Genomic DNA, 22513 nt, shown 5'->3' with positions numbered 1-22513 from the left:
TAAAATTTGTGACTAGAATCAGGAAAAAATAAATTCATTTGAAAATGACAATCCTTATTTCTCCATGACTACCTAAAGACACACTACCTAGACCTAGTAATGGTTACAGTTATTCCTACCCCAAACAGGAATTAGAATAAAATGGTCTGATTTGACAAACACATATAGCTCTTACAGTTAAAACAAGTCAGAATAAAGAAAAAGAATGATGTAGAAATAACTGCAATTAAAAAGAGGGGGCTATTTATCTTTTAAATTCTCCCTTCAGTCAAAAAAGTCACCAGAGTTTTATAAAATTAGCAGCAAATTTTCAATGACATGAAAATCACAGTACCTTTCAAAAGCTTTATGGTCTCCTCAGAAATGGAGAAATTGGAGAAGGCTCCTTCCTTTTGTTCACGTGTTAGACTCTGTCAAAATGAAACCAAAATTCTAAAAAATATAGTTTATATTGACCTTTACTCATTTTGAGAGGGAAAGAGGGGGCTTCCCAGATAGGGTCTCATATAGCCTGGACTGCAGCAAAGGACGGCCCTTAATTCTGATTGCATCCACCTCTAAGAGTGATGGAATTACAGTTGTACATGGCCAAACATTTCCATAAATGGCAAGCTTATTTTTCTCACACACACACACACACACACACACACAAATATGAATCTCACTATGTAGCCCTGGCTGTTCTGGAACTTGCTAATTAGACTAGGGTGGCCTCGAACTCAAGAGATCCACCTGCCTTTGCCTCCCAAGTGTTAGAATTAAAGACATACACCACCATGCCCAATCCCATAAAGTATTTTCAAAAAAAGATTTTCATCCTTTAGTGTCTTTTCAAAAAAACTTTATTTTAAATTTATGTGTCTATGTGTGTGCCACATGTGTGCAGGTGCCCAAGAAGGCCAGAAAGGGCATCAGGTCCCCTGGAGTTAAGAGAGCTGAAATAGCCAGGGGGTGGTGGCGCACTCCTTTAATTCCAGCACTCAGGAGGCAGAGATAGGCAGATCTCTGTGAGTTCGAGGCCAGCCTGGTCTACAAAGCGAGTTCCAAGAAAGGCACAAAGCTACACAGAGAAACCCTGTCTCCAAAAAAACAAAAAAAAAAAAGCTGAAGTAACAGACAGTTGTGAGCTGTCCAATGTGGGCGCTGAAAACTGAACCTGTGTCCTCTAGGAGAGGAACATGCACTCTTAACTACAAAGCCATCTCTTTGGCCCCTTATTTATTTATTTATTTACTTACTTACTTACTTACTTACTTATTTATTTTTTAGTGGAATATGCTAGATGCCTCTACAATCTTGTTTGGATGATTGCAGAGCCAGGAAAAGCTATTTCCACTACTGATGTATCTCACACTATTAGTCTTTTTATATAAATATATATACATAATTGTGTAATTTGAATTTTGTTTTGGTTTTTGGTTTGTAGAGACAGGGTTTCTCTGTGTAGCCTTGGTTGTCCTGGAACCAGCTCTGTATACCAGGCTGGCCTCGAACTCAAGAGATCCACCTGCTTCTGCCTCCCAAGGGCTGGGATTAAAGGACTGTGCCACCAGCAGGAATAACTGTGTTCTACTGCATAGACACATATTCTATTTAACTAACGGCCCATTATTAGACATATAGGCTATTTAGACTTTTGCTATGATCGACATTATACTTAATTCATATAGTTTTGTACACAGTATACCCTTAGCATAAATTCCTAAAAGCAGAATTCCTGAAATCTAATTTGACAGGAATAAAATAACCAGCGCGTGAATACAGCTCAGCATTAAGAACAAATTTGGTTCTTGCAAAGGACATGAGTTTAAATCCCAGATCCCATGTCAGGTGGCTCACCAACATCCAAGGGATTCAATGGCCTCTTCTGGCTTCCCTGGACACCCACAGCCACGTGGCATAGACTCATATACACACACACACACACACACACACACACACACACACACACACACACACACAAATAATAATCAACAGTTTACACTGCATTAGGCAAATTTCAACAAAGCCAGGAGCAATCTGTACATTCTACTAGCAAAACAGATTTGTAGGCCCTTACTGAACTCAATTTAACATATGTGCTTCTTGGCAAATAACAAATTTACAAGTGGAAAAATACAGAACAGCAATACAAAGATTTACCTCTTCCCACAATCCTCCAAGGGTTTCACATAAATTAACCTCGGTGCCTATACCAGGGTTTGATTCCTAGCACAGCAGAACGAAATAATGGGGATGGCTTAAATTATTAGCTATTATCAAATTTAAAGATTGTAATAAGTTATTATTAAAAAGAGAGGCCAGGCACAGTGATGCATGCCTTTAATACCAGCACTCAGGAGGCACATGTTGAGTTCCCAGCACCCATGTGGCAGTTCACAACAATCTGAAACTCCAGTTCCAGGGGGTCTGACACCCTCTTCTGGCTTCAGTAGACACTGGACATGTACATAGAGCATGTATATACATGCAAAAAAGACATTCATACATATAAGAGGGAGGGAAAAAAACTCTTCTAAAAAGAAAGTATCCCAAGAGGTTCAGCAGATATAAAGCCAGAACAGTTGGGCACACTTTTAATCCCAGCACACAGGAAGTAGAGGCAGGTGAATCTCTCTGAATTCCAGGCCAGCCAGGGCTACTGAGTGAGAGCCTGTCTCCAAAAACAGGTGGTATGCACCTGTAATCTCAGCACTTGGAAGGCAGAGTCAAAAGGATAAAGAGTCCAAAGTCATCCTCAGCTACCTGGGAAGTCTGAGACTAGCCTGAGCTACTATATGAGACCCCATCTCAAACAAATGAATAAACACTACTACAGTAGGTCTTAGAGAAGAGTCTATACTAAGCATGTCTACTATACTTCCCCAAATTTAATACCTAGAGAAACTCTGTCTCAAGAAAACAAAACAGGGGCTAGAAAGATGGCTCAGTGGTTAAGAGCACTGACTGATCTTCCAGAGCACCCAGGTTCAATTCCCAGCACCCACATGGCAGCTCACAACTGTCTGTAACTCCATTTCCAGGGGACTCAACATCCATGGCAAAACACTAATGCACATAAAAAAAATAAATTTAAAAAAATAAAATAAAATAAAGAAAGTGGGGTAGTAGCAAGTTGTTTCAGTGGTTAAAGGCACCTGCTGCCAAGCTTAACAACCTGAGTTTGATCCTTAGGACCCATGTAGCAGAAGGGAAAGTGACGTCACCTCCACACACAAAAATAAATAAATAAATGTTAAAAAGACAATACAGTGAAAGAAACAGGGCCAAAGAGGAAAAGGCTCAGGTTTCAGCTATTCTGGTTCTCTGGTTCAAATAAGAACATTAGACACTAAGCAGAAAATAGTACAGAATCAATTCTAATGAACCTAAAGATCAAGTCAGCCTACATTTCAAAGACAACACCATATGCAAGGTAGTAAATATGATGTGTACCTCCTCCACTCTATCACTTGACTTATAAGTAGAATTCTCTAAGGATGACACTCGCTTTGACCTTTTCTCGTAGGCATCCACATCTCCGTTTGGGAGGTCTTTTCTTCTCGACTTAGGAGACGGGGAGAACTCATCTGAAAGTCTACTAAGTCCTTCTTCGGTGTCTCCATTTAGCTTCTCTTTTATTTTAGCTTTTTTGGGCTTGGGAGCATCTAGGTCATCTGTAATGCCATTTTCTCTTGTTTCTGTTTTCTCATCTGATTCATAATGGTGCCTTGACTTCCTTCTGTCACTCTGGAGACAAAGAAACAAACAGTGACAAGCTCTCCTTTGAGGACTAAAGCTCAAGTATGACTCCCCAGCTGGCTAGGCTCAACCTATAGTCACACTGAACACTCTACCTGCAAGAAATCCACACTGGTTAGTAATTCGAAGTCTGCATCTTACCTGCTTCAATTTGTCATGCCATCTCTTGCCTTTTCAAGACTCAGTCTCTAGAACATTCTAATCCCATCCTAAGATTTTTAGGAAAGTTAAATAGTTCCTCCTCAGAAAAAGAATGAAGTCTCAAAATTACAAATTAAAATACAAATAAAAACTAACATCTCCAAAAGGGAAAAAAATATATCGAGTACCTACCCATCATTGTGTAATGTTTTCGGCTTATCTTGTTTAAATCTTCATAACAACCCTATCAGGGAAGTACAGGTCCATAATCCCTTATCCGAAATTCCGAAATCCATAAAGCTCTGAAAACCGAAAGTGTTTTTGTAACTTATATGGAGACAAAACTTTATCTGATCTGAATTCATTCGATGGCATGAATTCATTTGACAACTAATGTGAAGCTATTTATATAGTCTTTATTTATCCCACCCATTTATTTTGACTATCCATATTTAATATTAAGGTTGCAGGTCCCCAACCCTTCTAATGATTTCCAGTTATTTCAAACCACATCTAGCTCCAATGATTTTGGATAAGGGATGGTGAACCTGTATTATCTTTGCCGCCGCTTTATAGATGAGGAAACAGAATTGAAGAGGTCAAATACTTGCCAAAGTTCTAAAGGCTATTCTGCAGGTGGAAAGGACAGAATGGAATGTAGCCCTGTCTGACCTCAAAGTCTATGTTCTTTTCACACCATGCTTCCTCCCTGAATTGTTTCTTCTGTTTTATGATAGGTTCTCACGTAGCTCGGGGGTGGCCTTTAACACCTGACCTTCCTGCCTCCACCTCCCAAGTGCATGGAACAGGTATGTACTTACTAGTAGACATAGTTCTCCTTGACTTCTGATAGATTAAAGAGAAACAAAACTATGTAATTTATATTATATAAAACCAATTGTTACACTTCCATAGAAGGACTATAACCCTGAAATTTAAGACTGTGTTTAGGTTAACAGAACAACAAAAAAGCCAAACACAATGGCACAATTCTGTAACTTCAATTTAAAATGCAAAACTAAGACCCCAGAGATGGCTCAGTGGTTAAGAGCACTGGCTGCTCTTCCAAAGTACTCAGATTCAATTGCCAGCACCCACAGGGCAGCTCCAGGGGATGTGACAGCCTCTCGTGGCCTCAGAGGACAAGCAAGCAGTGGTACACAGACATACACACAGGTAAAACACCCATACACATTAAAAAAGAAAAAAAAATTTTTTTAGGTTTCTTTAAAATACCAAACCGGAGGGAAGTTTTTTTGTTTTGTTTTTTAATATTTACAAACCACAAAAAATGATTTGGAAATTTAGTCCTTCAGAGTCCCTTGGCCAAATAAATAAACTACCTGCTTCAGAAAAGATTAGTTAGCAGTACTTCACTATACTAAAACTACAAGCATCAAACTTTCACCATTCTGACACCACTTTTTTAAAGTGTTTTAACAAAATTTTCTCATCCATAAAACAGCTGAGCACATTGAGTAATATGTGAAAATGCCTTAAAAAAATGTGCTACATCATTTGATCTTTAATTAACTACACTAGCCCACAGCTTCCTAAAGTAGTAAGTCCTATAGAAAAGCAATATTAGAGTCAGCCCTGGGGTTTGAATTGCTCCAGGGCTGCACTTTGGTAAGATGGAGCAAGTCAATGTGACACCTCCAAGTCCAAACCCTGCAGCATCCCAAAGGGCTGAAAACTCCACTACTCTATACTGGAGCGACAGGGCCTGACACCATCTCCTGTTTCCACGGCTGTGTACGTCTTCTTACTCTTAGCTCTCAAACCTTCTTCAGTTTCCCGTCCTCACTCTCAGCCGAAGCTTAAGTCTTTGCCTTCAACACACTCTTCCAGACTCTTCTCTACCTTCATTCATTTTCTTTCTTTTTTTTTTTAAAGATTTATTTATTTATTATGTTTACAGTATTCTGCCTGCATGTATTCCTGCAAGTCAGAAGAGGGCACCAGATCTCATTATAGATGGTTGTGAGCCACCATGTGGTTGCTGGGAATTGAACTCAGGACCTCTGGAAGAACAGTCAGTGCTCTTAACCTCTGAGCCATCTCTCCAGGCCCTTCATTCATTTTCTAAGAACATGAATTCATTACCTCAACATAGCTAAACCAGAATTATCTTCATCTTACCAGACCTGGCCTAATGTTTTATTTCTGCTAGTTCATGTCTCAGTCCATTTCCAAATCTCTAGTTCTCTTTCATGATGGGCAATCAACAAGTATATTTCTGGAGACTTTACAATGTGAACGCTACCAACATATAAGAACATAGTGAAATGTAAGGACGCACAAAGATACCGTCACTTTCCTCAAGAACCTTTGGGAGATGTTCAGCATATATAAAGAAAAGCTAACTTTACAAGGAAGCATATAAAAAACACTAATCACAAAGATAATAGTAGAACAAGACCTTGAAGAGGGATGAGATTACTGTATGCTGGTACGGTTGGGAAAAAAAACATTACCTACACATCGACAGATGAAGGATTTAGGTGTAAAAGGAAAAATAAGCTCTTCAAGAGGAACTAAAATTAAAATAATTGCTTGGGGATTACATACAGAATCTACCCCAGGTGCCTACAGTAGTAAAACTGAAAAGCTTGGGAGTTAATTTTTCAGGGGCAAAAAGCTTCAGCTCGGGAGGATGAAAAGGTTATCGAGATGGATGGTGGTCATGACAACTGAACGGTTCTATTACACTTATTGACACCAAGTTATACACTTAAAAACGGTTTTTAAAAAAAGGGCAGTGGATGCGGTCAAGCTCAAACCCAAGCACTAAAAAACGGAAGTGCCAAAATGTAAATCCCAAATTTAGTTTATTCTACAAAAACAGAGAAGTGGGGGTTGGGAATACAGCTCAATGCTGGGCATAAGCATGCATGCCAGTTCAATGCCCACTAGGAAGTGGCATACAAGCAGGGAAGAAGGAAGCAAGACTGGTTGGCCATAACTTTATTAAACTTGAAATAAGTTTATTTCAAGTTTGCCTTCGCGGTAAATCCTAAGGGTATTCCCTCATCTCTAGCACTCTACAGAATAAATATTTTTATCAAATTTCATCTCTCCCACAGTCACTTCTATCCTCCTCAGCTCTTTTTTTTTTTTCCCCTCCAGGTCAAACGCCTCCAGTAAAAATTTTACCTGTGCATTTTCTTAGCACCTTAAGATCCTCTATTGTTTCGGGGTTTTTGGGGGGGGGATTTTTGTTTTTTCTTCCTTTTCTTTTTTTTCGGACGGAGGTGGGGGCAGAGCCTCTAAAAATTCCTCTACAGGCTCCTGGTGGGCAGGGACCATTTTGCATACTTAATTAGTTTAAGCTCCTTGGTACTCAGCAAAGAGTCTGGCACAAATTAGGCTCAATAAATACCTGTGGATTGAAAATACTGACAGTAAGGGCTATTCGTAATACAACCCCCACGAACTCCATCACAGCCGAACCCTGGTAACCCTGGCTGCGATACTATTCCTTGAGCCTCTATTACCCAATCATGGAGGACTGTAACCCTAGGATAGCCTTTCCCAAGAAAGGCTGTCGTGCTGCAGACACGACACCGCGACCGAGAAGCAACACACAGGCAAAGCCATCATCTTTCTTAATTACGTTCTTCGAAGGCCCTGGAAAAAAACCAAATGAAGGGCCTCGCCGCTGAAGGAAGGGGAAAGGGGCAGAATCCGCGGCGATGGCAGCTCGAGTCGGCCCATCTCTTGGGGAGAGATCCAGGCTGCCAAGGCCGACGTCGGGCTGAAGTGCCACGGAAGTCGGGCCGAAGCCTAGGTCCGTTCTGCTCCAGGTCCGGGAGAGTGGCGATGGGGCTGGTCCCCGGGACCTCAGAGGGCCGAGCAGGGCGAGGGGAAGCCTTCCCTCGGAAGCTCGCGCCCGGTACTGACAGGTCGTCCCCCTTCAGGGACCGCTCCCCTCCCCGCCCAGGCCGGCGCCGCCCGCGGGAGGCGCGGCCCGGCCGCAGCGCACCTTTTGCCTCTCCTTCTTCTGGCTCTCGGACTCTTCCAAGGGTGCCTCGAGCTCCATGATGTCCCCCCAGAGGAGTTTCCCGGGCATTACGGGCCGCCGCCGCCACCTCCCGCCGGGTGCGGTGGCCACCGACCACCTACGGCCACCGACAGCGTGAAAGGAAGCGGGGGCAGGGCGGCCGCCGGCCAGGGCCGTGCGTCACTTCCGGGCCACGCACCGCCCGGCGGGAGCAAAAAAAAAAAAAGCAGCCCGAACTGTCCGGGAGGAAAGCCGCAACCTCCCCTCAGCCAATGAAAACGCGGAGAGGCCCCGATGGCCCCGCCCCACGCCCCGAAGTGACAGGCTTCTCCCGGGCACGGGCCAATCTCCAGGAAGGACGCTCTTGCGCCTTGGGCGCCGGACGAAGAATTCCAAGCCTCCTCCCCCCCTCCTCCCCCCCCCCCCCCGCCCCGCCCCGCCCCTTGGAACACCTCCCTTCCCAGCATGCGCTGCGGGGCTCGAGCAGCCCCCTCACGGGCGGCCGGGGAGAGGGGCTGACGCGCCAGGCATCAGCTCGTGGGCCGGCACGCGCTGCCGCCGACCCGGGCGCCACGCGCCGTCCGGCCATTCGCCGCCGGAAACTGCCGCCCTTGGCCCCGCCCCGCTCCGCAGTGGGTGGAGCGTTAGCGTGTAACGGCTCCCCGCCGGGCGGGTGGGTGGACCGGGCATTGTCGTTGGGGCTGCCTGGGGTCGGCTGGGGTCGGCTGGGTGGGCGACGATCGGACGGACGGACGGGCGGGCGGGCAGCACGGACGTGCGCCCCTGAAGCCGGCGTGAAGGGACGGCTTCCGTTTCGTCCTCACGCTCCTCAGAAGACACACAAAACCCACCCGAGAGACAGGAATGTGTCCAAAGTCAGTCAGTCAGTCAGCGCCGGCTGGACTAGACCATTGCTCAGAATCCAAGATGGGCAAACACCAGTCTCAGCTATAAGTTTCTCAGAGTTGGAAGGGGGACTCCTGCTCCTGTGAAAGAGAAGGAATAGGAAAAACAAACACCCAAAGGAGCCTAAGATGAGAAAAGCAAACCCAATGTGTCTGACAGATTACCTCGTTGTGATAAATAGATTTAATTTTACTGATCAGGATTAGCTCGCTCTTGAGTTACAAACTTACACAAAAGGTATCAGTACCAGCGAATTGACTTGCTCTTTGTGTGTTCACAAAGACTGGGTTCAATCCCCAGAACCTCGCAGGCCAGGCAAGCCTGCTACCAGTTGAACAACAGTTAAACCTTCTTAGTCATTTGATGATATCTTCATTCATCTGGTCAGCTGTTCCATTCCTGAGGGGAGCTAAGACACAAAACTGAGATGGAGGTGCAGGGGGCATTCTTGCCAACCACATGATCCTGCCTAGTGTAGCGGCCTTGTAATCTGAGCCCCAAACACAAAGCGGCAAATGGATACGTGCCCTGAGTTTGGGGGTTAGACATGAATAACTGGAATCACAATATTAACTTTGTGATAGCTTCCGGACTTCTGTGTAATTCAAGATTGGCCTAAAGTCAGTGACCGTTTATCTGTAGTTTTATGGATTCAGTTCTATGAACACCAGGTGTGTCCAAGGATTGATGGTAGAAAAATGCTCTTTCCGGAGGTTGGATAACTAGATATGGGTCTCTTGGTCTAAATCTATAAATCCAAATAGTTTTTCTGAATCTATCCTGTTGCCTCACACCCACACCCAGTTCTATAGTGGCAGTCATTGTGCCCTACAACAGAATATGATATGCAGAGAAACATAGGATAGGGTGAAGAATGTCGCACGGAAAATGGGGATTTTCCTTGTAGTTGAAGGTCACACAGATGAAGTAAAATTTTAGCTCCTTGGGATCCTATTTTTGGTATTTGTTCTCATGCCAAAACTTCTCATGGCAAGCCTGAAAAGACTAAACCTATTCTGTACTCCCTCCTTAAGTGACTTCTTCCAAAATAACCTTCTGAAGGGACACTAGCCCACTCGAGCACGTGGCTCTGGCAGGCCTTGCCCTTCTCCCCCATTCCCTCTGCCTTGCTAAATCACATTCTGCCTTGTTAGATCACATTCCTACAGCTAGCCACCAAGGTCCATTCCCTTATTTGGCCACTTCCTCCTCCTGAGGCCGACTACCAAGGTCCAGCTATCAAAGTATTGAAATTCAGTAATCAAAAGCCTCCTTTGGCTCACCTAATTAACATGCCCAATTAAAATTAAACACCTCATCCTAACACGGGGGCTTCCCCCTTTATAAAACAACCATTTGCCTATGGGCCACGTCTGCCGCCTCTATCCAGAAGCAGTCCTTCATCCCTTGGGGACAAATACCCCTGCCCCCTTTCCCTTGTCCCCTATCTCCTCTACATCAGCGCATCCTAGCCCATTCTACCACAGACCTCCCCTTTTCCTCCTCTCAAATGACACCCACAAGGTCACTTGCTGCTGTTTTCTGCAGCAGATGAGTCAGAAAGCAGCCACTTTAACTTTTCCTCCCCGCTTAATAAAGGACCTCTCGGTGAAATCAGGTGTTGGGTGTGGCTTGCGCCTAACCTGGGGTCTCAGTGGGTGCCCCTGCTCCTTTCACCTTCTGTGACAACAAATGCTTCCTCATTGCCTGAACCAGTTCTCTGATCTCTATCTAGCCAGGTAGAAAAGGAGAGTATAAACCTTGACCTGAGTAACTTGCCCAAGGAGTGGAGGGTTCAGTAACCATCTGCTTAGCTTAATCCATTAGGAATTTCAAACTTTAAAATTCAGTAAAGGGGTTGGAGACAGGGCTCAGTGGTTAAGAGCTCTGGCTGCTCTTCCAGAGGACCAGGATTCAATTCCACCATGGCAGCTCACAACTGTAACTCCAGTTCCAGGGGATTCCATATCCTCACACAGATGTACAGACAAAACACCAAAGCACATAAAATAAAAATCATTTTTAAAAAAACCTCAAATTTATGTCTGCTTGTGAGATGTGGAACCAATAGGGAATTAAAACAGTACTTTTCTCATTGCTGTGACAAAACACCTCAGAAGGGACATCAGGAAGGGTTTCATTTTGGCCCATAGTTCAAGGGTACAGTCCATTATGGCAGGGAAGTCGTGGTAAGAGGCAGATGAAGCAGCTGGTCTCGTTCCATAAGATGCAGAGAGATGACAGCACTCACCAAACTTTTTATGCAGTCTGGCAGTAGGTGTGGGTCTACCCGCTTCAATTAATCAAACTCATAGACATGCCCACAGGGTTTTCTCTAAGATGATTCTAGATCCGGTCAAGTTGACCATCAATATAAACCATCATGGACATGGATTCAAAATATAATTGTCAGATTCATGGCATCAAGTGATCATCATCCTGCTCCAGCCTCCCTGGTACCTGGAACTACAGGCATGGACCACGGTGCCTAGTTCCAAACATAACTTTATCAGAAAAGCTTTATAGTCCAAATATTTTTATTTAATTTATAAGTTTTAGATACGTTTTACCAAGTACTCCTGGATGATCTGGAACTTGCTATGTGAACCAAGCTGGCCTCAAACTCAGAGATCTGCCTGCTTCTGCCACCCCAGTACTGGATTAAAGAAAAGCATGTGCCACAATGCCTGGCTTCAGATTTTTTGCATTTTGTGTGTAGAAGTTCTCTTTCCACAACGTGCTTCCTGAGGATCAAACTCGGATTGTCAGACTCGGTGGTGGAAACCTTTACCAATGGAATCATCTTGCTGATCCTATTTTCCAAACATCCTAAAAGAGTTAGTGATGCACCCTGAAGACATAAATGCTGTGCTCTCCTGGCTATTCTCTATATAATAATGTTCTATAAAAATCTCCCTGCCTTTGGCCTTAGCTTATTAAACTGTGTGTCTTGTAAGGTACCAGGCTGAAGGTCCTGAGTTCAATTCCCAGCAACCACATGGTGGCTCACAACCATCTATCATGAGATCTGGTGCCCTCTTCTGGTATGCAGGCAAATATGCAGACAGAACACTGTATGTATAATAAATAAATCTTAAAAAAAACAACAAAAACCAAGATACTATTTCTAAACTTGCTGCTCTGGCCATTTCCAAAATTGCTTATTTTTTTAGCCCATAATTAGAAAGCAGAAGGCAAAGAGTTATCAAATTACATCCACCTCCTTGAAGGTGAATGAGAAGAACAAGAGGAAATAAAACATTTCAGATGGTGATATGGAAATTAGGGGGCAGTTATAAATGGATGGAGACAGTGGGGACAAGATTGTTGAGAGTGCTAAGGAGAAATTGGAGTAGAGAATGAGAGGCAAGAGGCCATCTGACCTGAGCCAATTCACCTTTAAAAACAGCCAAGTAAGGACAAGGCAGGAAACTGGATTGGCAAATGCAACATCACTGTGGAGGTGAGGTACGGGGGTGCTCACACTTAATCGAGATGTTACTGCTGCTTTGAGACAGGGTCTCAAGTTACCCAGGCTGGCCTTGAACTCACTATGTAGCTGAAGAAGTTTGCCTTAACCCACTATCTGCCTGCCTCTTGCCTTCTCTACTGGAATTAAAGGTGTGTGCCACCATGACCAGCTCCACCATTAGTAAATAGTTTTGTGAGTTAAAAAAAAAAGGGGGGGAATGCATTTTTAATTATATGTATATATGTGTATCGGTATACGTATATGAAGACCTGGGCAGGCCAGAAGAGGCCACTAGATCCCCTGGAAACCACACTACAGTCCTCTGCACAAGCCATACAGGTGTTTAATCGCTGAGCTTTCTCTCCAGCCCTGCTTTGCCTGTGTTTTGAATTGGGCTGTAGGAACCAGGGTGAGTTACCCGCAAAGAGGGCGCCATCACCCAAGAACTGTGTGGAAACTGCTGAGAAGCCAGGAAGGCTTCAGGAAAGAGGGGCTGTGTGAGAGGCTGAAGTTTGTCCAGGGCAACCCATTCTTGTTTTATAGTGTTCTAACCCCTGGTAGGCCACAGCTTCTTTCCTGTTTTCTCAAGTAGCTGTAGCTGCAGAGAAGTTAAATGCAGCAGCAGGCTCTTCCCATTGCTTTCCATAACAGAGCTGACATTTTCCAATATCATGTTTGCTAAATTAAATTCAACAGTAGGTCCATGATCGAAGAACACACACACACATTTAGTTTAACAGCACACCAGCATGGGAATCTATTCCTGAGCTGGTGTAATTTCAACTACTATCAGTAAATTTGATTTTTTTTTTTTTTAAAAAAAGTGTGGGTGGGGGTGGAGGAGGACCGGGGACAGGATGGGATGGGGCGGCAGGGAGGTAGGTGTGTGTGGGGGGGGGACAATTGGAGAAATGGCTTAGCTGTTAAGAGTACTTGTTCTTGCCAAGTGGTGGTAGTGCGCACGTCTTTAATCCCAACACTTGGGAGGCAGAGGCAAGCAATCTCCGTTGAGTTCAAGGCCAGCCTGGTCTACAGAGTGAGCTTCAGGAGAGCCAAGGCTGTTACAAAGAGAAATCCTGTCTCAACAAAACAAAACAAAAGAGTATGTCTTCTTGCAAAAGTCCAGGGATCAGTTCCCAGCACTCACATGTGGACCTACAGCTTTCTGTGACTCCAGTCCCAATGGATCTGACGCACCTGTCTGACCTCTAAGAATGCCAGACATGTATGTGGTAAGCACATAATTGTGTGCAAAACACTCATACACTCATGTGATGGAAAGTCTATGTGCACATGGAGACAACAACTCTGTGGTGTAGCCAGTAGCCCATTCAGAGAGTCCTAAAAACGGGTCATAAGCTCTGCATAAGTGAGACAGTTGTGTAGCTTGATCTGCTTAAGGGGTCCCCTGGCAGTAGGATCAGGATCCATCCCTGGTGCATGAACTGGCTTTTTGGAGCCCACTACCTATGCTGAGACACCATGCACAGCCTTGAGGCGGGGGAGGGGCTTAGACCTGCCTCAACTGAATGTACCAGGCTCTGCTGACTCCCCATGGGAGGCCTTACCTTGTTGGAGGAGGGAATAGGGGGTGGATTGGGGGGTAGGGGGGAAGGTTGAGGGGCGGGAGGAGGGAAGAGAGGGGATCTATGGTTGGTATGTAAAATGAATAAAAAAATTCTTAATAAAAAAACAGGTCATAAGTTTGCAATCACTAATAAAAACAATAGCATATATAAATAATAAAACTTCATTGATTAAAAAAATTACATTTATTGTGGTTAGCATTAAGCGTAGAGGTCAGAGGACAACTTTCAAGAGTTCGTTCTTTCCTCCCGCCTTGAGTCCTGGGGATTGAACTCAGGTTGTTGGACTTAGGAGCCTTAACCCACCCAGCTTTCGCTGGACCTTTCTTGATTTTTAAAACTGTGTTTTACTATAAAAGTAATAAAGAGAATAACATGAAACAAATGAGACATTTGTCATTGCGTTTACTAGTGTCCAGTGGTGTGGTCAGAAGACAACCGTTGGGAGTCGGTTCTCTCCTTCCACTATGTCGATACCAGGACTTGAACTCAGGCTTGGCAGCAAGCGCCTTTACCCAATGAGCCAGTTCACCCACCCATTGCTTGTGATACTATAAACCACTTCATGTCAAAAATCATAGCTTTTTCAACATCTGGCTTCAACTCAGCCATCTTACCTCCCCAAAGCAAAGGATGTCGATGAAGTCAGCGTGAACACTTAAATTCTGGGAATTGGGGGTGATTTAATCCTTTGACCCTTTATGAAATTCAAACTTGGTGACAGACTTGATGTATTTAACAATTTTTCAAGGGAATTTCCCTGATGTACTACGCAATGATATCTCAGTAAGGGTGAGTTTGGGGTGGTAATTACGTGAGATTCTATTTTCCAAGTCCCGGTCATCTATTATCACAGGGTACCATCCAGATCCATTGACAATGGAAAAAGAAAACTTTTAATATATTTATTATTTTGTACAAATCTACGTAGTGTGTGTCAATGGCATTCAAGAAGACATTTCTTGCTGGGTGGTGGTAGTGCACTCCTTTAATCCCAGCACTCGGGAGGCAGAGCCAGGCGAATCTTTGTGAGTTCGAGTCCAGCCTGGTCTACAAAGTGAGATCCAGGACAGGTTCCAAAGTTACACAGAGAAACCCTGTCTCAAAAAACAAAAAACAAAACAAAACAAACAAAAAAGACATTTCTTCCAACAGTGACATTTGTCATCAGTACCACTAAGAAAAATGGAGAGCTGAAGCCGGGCAATGGTGGTGGTGCACGCCTTTAATCCCAGCGCTCGGGAGACAGAGGAAGGCGGATCTCTGTGAGTGCGAGGCCAGCCTGGTCTACAGAGTGAGATCCAGGACAGGCTCCAAAACTACACAGAGAAACCCTGTCTCAAAAAAACAAGCAAAGAGAGAGAGAGAGAGAGAGAGAGAGAGAGAGAGAGAGAGAGAGAGAGAGAGAGCAAGCTGAGGTGTAATTGCAGCACCAGTGTGAACGTCCACAGCCAAAGCTTAGGAGAAACCTTGACACTTCTATAATTTTTCCCTCCTTCCTTCCTTTTGAGGCAGAACCTTATGTAACCCAGGCTGGCCTCAAACTTGGCATAGTAAAGGATGACCTTGAACTTCTAGGTCTCCTGTTTTCACTTCTCAAGTGCTAAGACAGGCATGAGTTGCCACACCCACTTCATGCAGTGCTGGGGCTTGAACCCAGGACTTCCTGCATGCTAGGCAAGCACTCTACCATTTGAGCTACATCCTTATCTCCCTCAGAATTTCTTTCCATTTTCCAATTCCTTAATTTACTTGTATGTACAAGCTGATTTTAGAAATATCCTCCCCCCACCCAGGTATTACATCTGATATACTTACTCTCTATACATGGATTAACAAACTCACCATCAGTAAATTATTTTGTTGCTATTCAATATGCTACTATATAACCAGCTTTTACCACAGAATCCGAGTTTCAGTTTTTCAAAAAATGTTTGTTAAGGAAAAAATCTCTCCATCCGTTTCCAACAGGCTCTTCAACACAACCCTTGATACACATCCAATTTGGCAGCACATTTTATGTAGAATGACTTTTAAATCTTTGAAAACGTGACAAGTTCTCTGCAAATTAAACAGAATGCCTTACTACTATCGACAACAAAAATTAGACATCTGCCCAACTTTTCACTTGGAGGGATTTTTTTTTTTTTTTTGTCTTATTTTAGTTTGTTCTTTTTGGAATGGAGATGACATTATTAGTAAATATGGCTGAGAAAATTGACAGGGTAGGAGGTTGAGCACAGTGGAGGGAGGCCCTCCCGAGCACAAGGTCTGCCACTTGTACGGGGTCCGTGACTGGAATGTATTTGACTCCACAGCCATCAGGGATGAGCGGCTTCTCAGCCACCAGCCTTCAGCTTCATCAGAACTTAACTTCGTGAAGCCTTGTTTGAGATATGGTGGCCGGGGACTGAAGCTGCAGGACCTCAGTCACGTGTTCCTCATTCGGCAGCTTGATTGGAACGAATAGGATGAGCTGGCCAATGTGAGCGCAGGCAGTTGTGCTCCGCGGCTTCCCGAAAGTACATGGCATACAGCGTAACCTGTCTGGACCTTGGTCTGGGGACAACGTGAAACCAGGAGCATGACTATTCGCCGGAAAACTGTCTCAAATGTCCCTTAAAGCAACACATGCAAGCGACGGGCTGCGGCATTTCCAAGATGGCTGCTGTTTGAAGTCACAACACACAGGTCTCCATGCAAGGAGGAACCACAAGCCTACTGACATAGGGATTTTAGACATCTTTAGTCAGTCCCTTCGGAGCCATTTGATTACCTACTGGCAGATTGACAAGAAAAAGACCCTGGGCAGCAATGACCCAGGGGAAGAATTCTTCTAGAAAATAGGCAACACATTGTATCGATTCTTTCTGATAATCCTTTCATTTCCAAGTATCAATGCAACCTTTAAAGCCCATGTTTGTTTTCTGGGTTTTGTGTGAAACCCGCTTAACCTGAGAATTCCATATTCCTCTGGCTGATGAGGAAGACTACTGGGTACTAAGTCAGCATTGTACGTATTGGAGAAACTGATCGAGGAAAATTAACGACATTTAGTTAGAAAATGACCAACAATTTCATGTTTCTTTTATTGAAAACTGCAACAAATTTCTAGTAAAGGGCACTGAAAACTGCTTTAAAAACGGTAAAAAGGAAGAAAGTAATTAGAACACAGTATGGTGGGGTTAATAATAGCACATATGTTCAGCTTTACAGGATCCTTACATATCCAATTTTTTAAAGAGTTCTCCAAAGTCAGTTAAAATTTTAATCCTGACATGGTAATTTATGCCTGTAATCCCAGCACTCCTGAGGCTAAGGCAGGGGGATTACCCATTGAGATCCAGGCCAGTCTCAACTACAGTGTAAAACCTCATCTCAAAGTTAGACGTTTATGACTGGGGTTAGTTGGAGCAAGGAACTGGGTGCTTGGTGGCTCTTCTTCATGTCTTCACTGTTCTGCAGAAAAGCCTGTCTTCTTTTAGCTCCATCCAAAACAGCTGAATTATTAGATGCCAGGCTCTGTGTCCTAAAGATATCAAAAGGGACAGGATTACTGTCTTCCCAAGGGACCCGGAATGCCACTCAAGGCACTGGAATTTCATTTTGTTAGTTTGAAGCAACGCTAGCACTTCATACTCATCTAAGGCAACCTTTCCAAAACCTAGCCCATTTTCCACATGTGAAAAGCTCCACAATAGCACCTCAATTATTTGCCAGATGCTTTCAAAGAAGTTTGTGTTTTCTGAACATCGGTTCCCAAACCTAGTATCAAGTATCAAGCCTAGTCCATGCCAGCCAGAATCAGTATCCATATCTTGTATAGTATCTTTTTTTGGGGAAGTCACAGAAAGGGAGAATCAACTCTTACTTTTCACAGTGATAATGTCCTCGTCCTGGGAACTAGGAGCCATGTTCTTATCTAGCCACATTTGTCTTGCTCCAGCACATTTGTCCTGTGTACCCTACTGCCAAGACGCACGGCAGCTCCACCAGTAATTTGGGGGTGGTTTTGTTTTGTGGTGCTAGGGTTGAACGCAGGGCCTCGAGCATGCTAGGCAAGTGCTCTACCCTTGAGTATCTCCCTAGCTCTCCCGTCACCCTGAATCCCACACGTGAAGAATCTGTGCGTGTTCTTCAGTTCAGCCTGTCTGTGTTAATTTTGTTTGTAGTTCTCTTCAAATAAGGTACCAGTGATGTCTTGGCCATTTGGCCTTGATCCTAAGAACCACAGCACAGAGCCGATGTTCAAATGCTGTTTTCCTTTTCCTTCTTAACATCTGTAATTATAAGGCTCTCAAGAAAACCGTAGTATAATCAATTTTAAAAAATAAACTTGGGAATGGAGAAATAGCTCTCTGCTCTAGCAGAGGACCTGAAGTCAATTCCAAGCACCCATGTTATGACCAAGTATCACCAATACTATAATTTCAGCTCCAGGAGGCCTCTGGTCTCTGAGGGTACCTGTATTCCTGTGCCTATACCCACACAGACATACACATAATACACATAGTTAAAAATTAAAAATATACCAAACAAGAAGTTGGGCCAGCAAGATGGCTAAGCATTTAAAACTGTGTGCCATGCAGGCCTAATGATCTGAGTTTGATATCCAAAATCCACATAAAAAAGGCTCTCAGCCAGGCGGTGGTGGCGCGCACCTTTAACCCCAGCACTCGGGAGGCAGAGGCAGGTGGAGGTCAGCTTAGTCTAAAAGTGACTTTTAGACTAAGTCTAGCACAACCAGGCTACAGAGAAACCCTGTCTCGAATCCCACCCCACCCCAGCCCACCCCCATCGCCCGCTCCCATGGCTCTCGGCTGTAATGACAACCGTCCTAGGGTGAGATGGGAAGTGGGGACAGAAGAATTGGTCAGAAGCTTGTGAAAACAGTGCGGAGACAGAAACAAGAGAGACCCTGCCTCAAGGTGGAAGGAGAGAACTTGACTCCCCAAGTCCTCTTGTTTCCACATGAACACTGTCTATATACAGATGAACATACACATACAAACATATAACGCAAAATAATTTAAAAAATAACTTCTTTATGGGATTGGCTAGGTCAGTGGTTCTGAACCTTTCTAATGCTGCACCCCTTCAATACAGTTCCTCATGTTATGGTGACCCCCAACCATAAAATTATTTTCATTGCTACTTCGTAACTGTAATTCTGCTCCTGTTATGAATCATAATGTAAATATTTGTGTTTTCTGATGGTCTTGGGCAGCCCCTGTGAAAGGGGTCATTGGACTTCCAAAGTGGTCTCTGCCCACTTGTTGAGAACTCATGAGACAGATGTTCAACTGTTAAAAGTACTGTCTCCAGCTGGGGGGTGGTGGGACACACCTTTAATCCCAGCATTTGGGAGGTAGAAGCAGGCAGATTTCCCAAGTTTGAGACCAGCCTGGTCTACAGAGTGAGTTCTAGGACAGTCATGGCTACACAGAGAAACCCTGTCTCGAAAATAACATAAAACAAAATACAAAAACAGACAAAAAACACTGGCTACCCTTGCAGAGGACCCAAGTTTTGTTCCCAGCGCCCACAGGACAGCTCACAACCATCTGTAACTGAAGGGGATCTGATGTTCTCTTCTGGCCTTCGTGGGCACCAAGCACACATGTGATGAATAGACATAAATACAGGCAAAGCACCACACATGTAATGTTTTCCTTAATTAAAGAAGAGGAAACTAAGCTGGGTGGTGGTAGCGCACACCTTTGGTCCCAGTACTTGGGAGGCAGGTGGATCTCTGTGAGTTTGAGGCCAGCCTGGTCTACAGAGTGAGTTCAAGGACAGCCAAAGCTGTTACACAGAGAAACCCTGTCTTGAAAAAAAAAATTCAAAAAAAAAAAAAAAAAAAAGAAAGAAAAAGAAACTAGAAAAAAACTTTTTAAATAAAAATAGCCAGGTGTGGTGGCTCACACCTTTAATCCCAACATGAAGGGCAGAGGCAGGTGGATTGAGTTTAAGGCCAGCCTGGTCTACAGAGTGAGTTCCAGGACAGACTGAGCTGCATAGTGAGACCCTGTCTCAAAAAAAAAAAAAAAAAGTAAATAAAAATAAAAGCTGTGAGATAGTCAGGTGCCTATCGCACTCATGCTTGGAAATCTGGGCCCTGAGGGAGCTGTGTGTGCTGTCTGTCATGTTGCTGTGAGAAAACAAACTTAAGAGAAAAGGTCTACTGGGTCAGAGTTCAAGGGCACACCCAGTCCATCAAGGGCACGAAGTCATCATGGCAGGAGCAAGGGCTCAAGGCAGCTGGAGAGGCTGCACCCACAGTCAGGAAGAAGTACACACCTCTCTTCCTCCTTTTCATTCAGTCCAGGAGCCCGGCCCATGGGACGGTGCTGCCCACAGTTGAGATGGGTTTTCCCACCCCAATCAACCTAATCTAGATAATCCCTCACAAGCTTGTCTCCTAGGTGATAATGCTACCATCATACTCTGAGCTACATAGAAGGATCTTGGGTACATGGGAAGACTTTCTCAAAAAACTAAACAGCACCCCACCCAAAACCAAACCAAAACAGAACAACAAAGGCTTGGGAGGGTAATGCAGGAAGGTCACAGGTTGGAAGCCACCCTGGTCAACCTAATAAGACCTTGTCTCAAAAACAAAAAGCGGGGGGCTGGAGAACCAGCTCAACAGTTAAGAGCTCCTGTTGCTCCGGTGGATGATAAAGTTCTGTTCCCAGCACCCTCATTGGGTGGCTCTATTGCCTGTGACTCCAACTCCAGGGGATCCAAAGCCGCCTTACTGCACACACATGTACATACATTACACATATGCACACATATATATGAATAAAAAATTTAAAAATCTGACAAAGCAAAACAAACCCCCAAGATAGCCGTGAATATATCAATTGCAAGCTATCCATGATAAGTTGGGTGGAAAAGGACACATGGCTGTGAATGACTTCCTGTTAAAAGATTCTTCTTGCGTCTGTGGGTGAGTGTTTTGTCTGCATGTGCGTTTGCACTCCAAAGGAAGGCATCAGATCCCATGGGGATACAATCATAGATGTGAGTCACCCTGTGGGTGCTGGGAATTGAACCTGGGTCTCCTGGAAGAACAGCCAGTACTCTTAACCACTGTACCGTTTCTCTAGCCCCCAGTATTTTTGCTAAAATACTTGTATTTGTGCTGAGTGTGGTGGTCCATGCCTTTAATCCCAGCACTCAGGAGGCAGAGGCAGGCAGATCTCTTGAGTTTGAAGCCAGCCTGGTCTACACAGCAAGTTCCAGGACAGTCAGGGCTACACAGAGAAACCCTGTCTCAAAAATGCAAAGATAAAAAGAAAGAAAGAAAAAAATAGTAGGATCATTACAAAATTTTAAAAATACTTTGGGGAGGATGGTAAGATGGTTCAGTGGGTAGACACCTGCTGCTGCGGATACCGATAACCTGAGTTCTATCCCCAGGACCCATCTATCCCCAGTGGAAGAAAGAATTCTTTCTAACCTCCATACTCTGTTGTACCGTGTGTGCATGTGCACAGGAGTGTATGCACACACACATACACACACACATACACACACACACACAATGTTATTTAAAACTTGTTGATACTTAGTTAATACTTAGTTTTAATACTTAGCGTGTATGTGTGTTGGGGGAGGGGGTTGAACCCAGACTGGCTTTGAACTTGCTATGTAGCCCGGGATGACCTTGAACTCCTGTTTCACTCTCACAAGCTGGGATGAGAGCTATGCCCGCACATCCCATCTATGCAATGTTAGAATCAAACCCAGGGCTTTGCGCATGTCATGCAGGCACTCTACCAGCTGGGCTACAACTCCAAACACTTCTTAAGTATCTTATAAGTCCGTATTCCGTTTATCATACAACAATTGTTGTTTAAACAAGTTGAGTGAGAAGTGGCTGCATCCTTTTTTTTTTAACATCTTTTTTTCAGATTTATTTATTTATTTATTTATTTATTTATTTATTTATATCAATGCTCTATTTGCATGTACACCTTTATGCCAGAAGAGGGCATCAGATCGCACTATAGATGGTTGTGAACCACCACATGGTTGCTGGGAACTGAACTCAGGACTTCTGGAAGAGAAGCCAGTATTCTTAACTGCTGAGCCATCTCTCCAGCCCCCCACATCCTTTACTTAACACAAATAGATCCAGGAATAGATGAGAAGATCTCCAACTCTAAGTTCTGAAAGTGCTTTGTTTTTAGCAGTTCCTTTCTAGTGTTAGAAACAATGCCCAGTAAAATTTGGTTCCCACTAAAAAGTAACTCTATTGAGTCAGTTTTCTTTAATTTTGTGACCCCTGTAGGTTAACCACTCTCTAGGCCAGGCCCCAGTCGCAAGAGTAGTTGGAAAACACTAACTTGATGGGGGAAAAAAGGGAAGAAAACTTAAGTTGGGTGGGTAGAGGGGAGAGGGTACATATAGGAGGACCTGGGGGTAGGAGAATGAATATGATCAATGTATTGTATGAGGCTAGAGAAGGCTCAGCGGTTGAGCACTGACTGCTCTTGCAGAGGACCTGAATTCAGTTCCCAGCACCTACATGGTGGCTCACAACCATCCATAACTCCAGTTCCAGAGGATCTGATGCCCTTTTCTGATCCCAGTGGGCACCAGGCTTGCACGAGATGCACGCACAAATACGCAAGCAGGCAAAACACTGATACA

The 22513-nt window shown here is 44.1% G+C and overlaps 2 protein-coding genes and 1 pseudogene across 3 annotated transcripts in view; all 3 read right to left on the bottom strand.

Moving 5' to 3' along the window:
• Ddx50 (DExD-box helicase 50) overlaps window positions 1–8099 on the bottom strand; it is a 33649-nt gene extending 25550 nt beyond the window's left edge. Inside the window, exons 1-3 of one of the 2 annotated variants that reach the window (XM_052744861.1) lie at window positions 7868–8099; window positions 3436–3729; window positions 335–410 (exon numbers count right to left, since the gene is read on the bottom strand). In XM_052744861.1, the coding sequence (XP_052600821.1) occupies window positions 335–410; window positions 3436–3729; window positions 7868–7954 (457 nt within the window). In that variant the 5' untranslated portion in view covers window positions 7955–8099. The remainder of the gene's footprint in view (window positions 1–334; window positions 411–3435; window positions 3730–7867) is intronic. The other variant, XM_052744860.1, reaches the window with a different exon arrangement.
• Window positions 8100–14740: 6641 nt separating this feature from the next.
• Stox1 (storkhead box 1) overlaps window positions 14741–22513 on the bottom strand; it is a 53898-nt gene continuing 46125 nt past the window's right edge. The window contains exon 4 of the mRNA XM_052744859.1: window positions 14741–17378. Coding sequence (XP_052600819.1) covers window positions 17234–17378 — 145 coding nt within the window. The 3' untranslated portion in view covers window positions 14741–17233. The remainder of the gene's footprint in view (window positions 17379–22513) is intronic.
• LOC128115106 (uncharacterized) lies at window positions 16451–16576 on the bottom strand (annotated as a pseudogene).

Source organism: Peromyscus californicus, unplaced genomic scaffold, assembly GCF_007827085.1.
Source record: "Peromyscus californicus insignis strain IS unplaced genomic scaffold, ASM782708v3 Scaffold_19__1_contigs__length_69161282, whole genome shotgun sequence".
NCBI lineage: Eukaryota > Metazoa > Chordata > Mammalia > Rodentia > Cricetidae > Peromyscus > Peromyscus californicus.
This window is presented reverse-complemented; position numbering and strand designations above follow the sequence as displayed.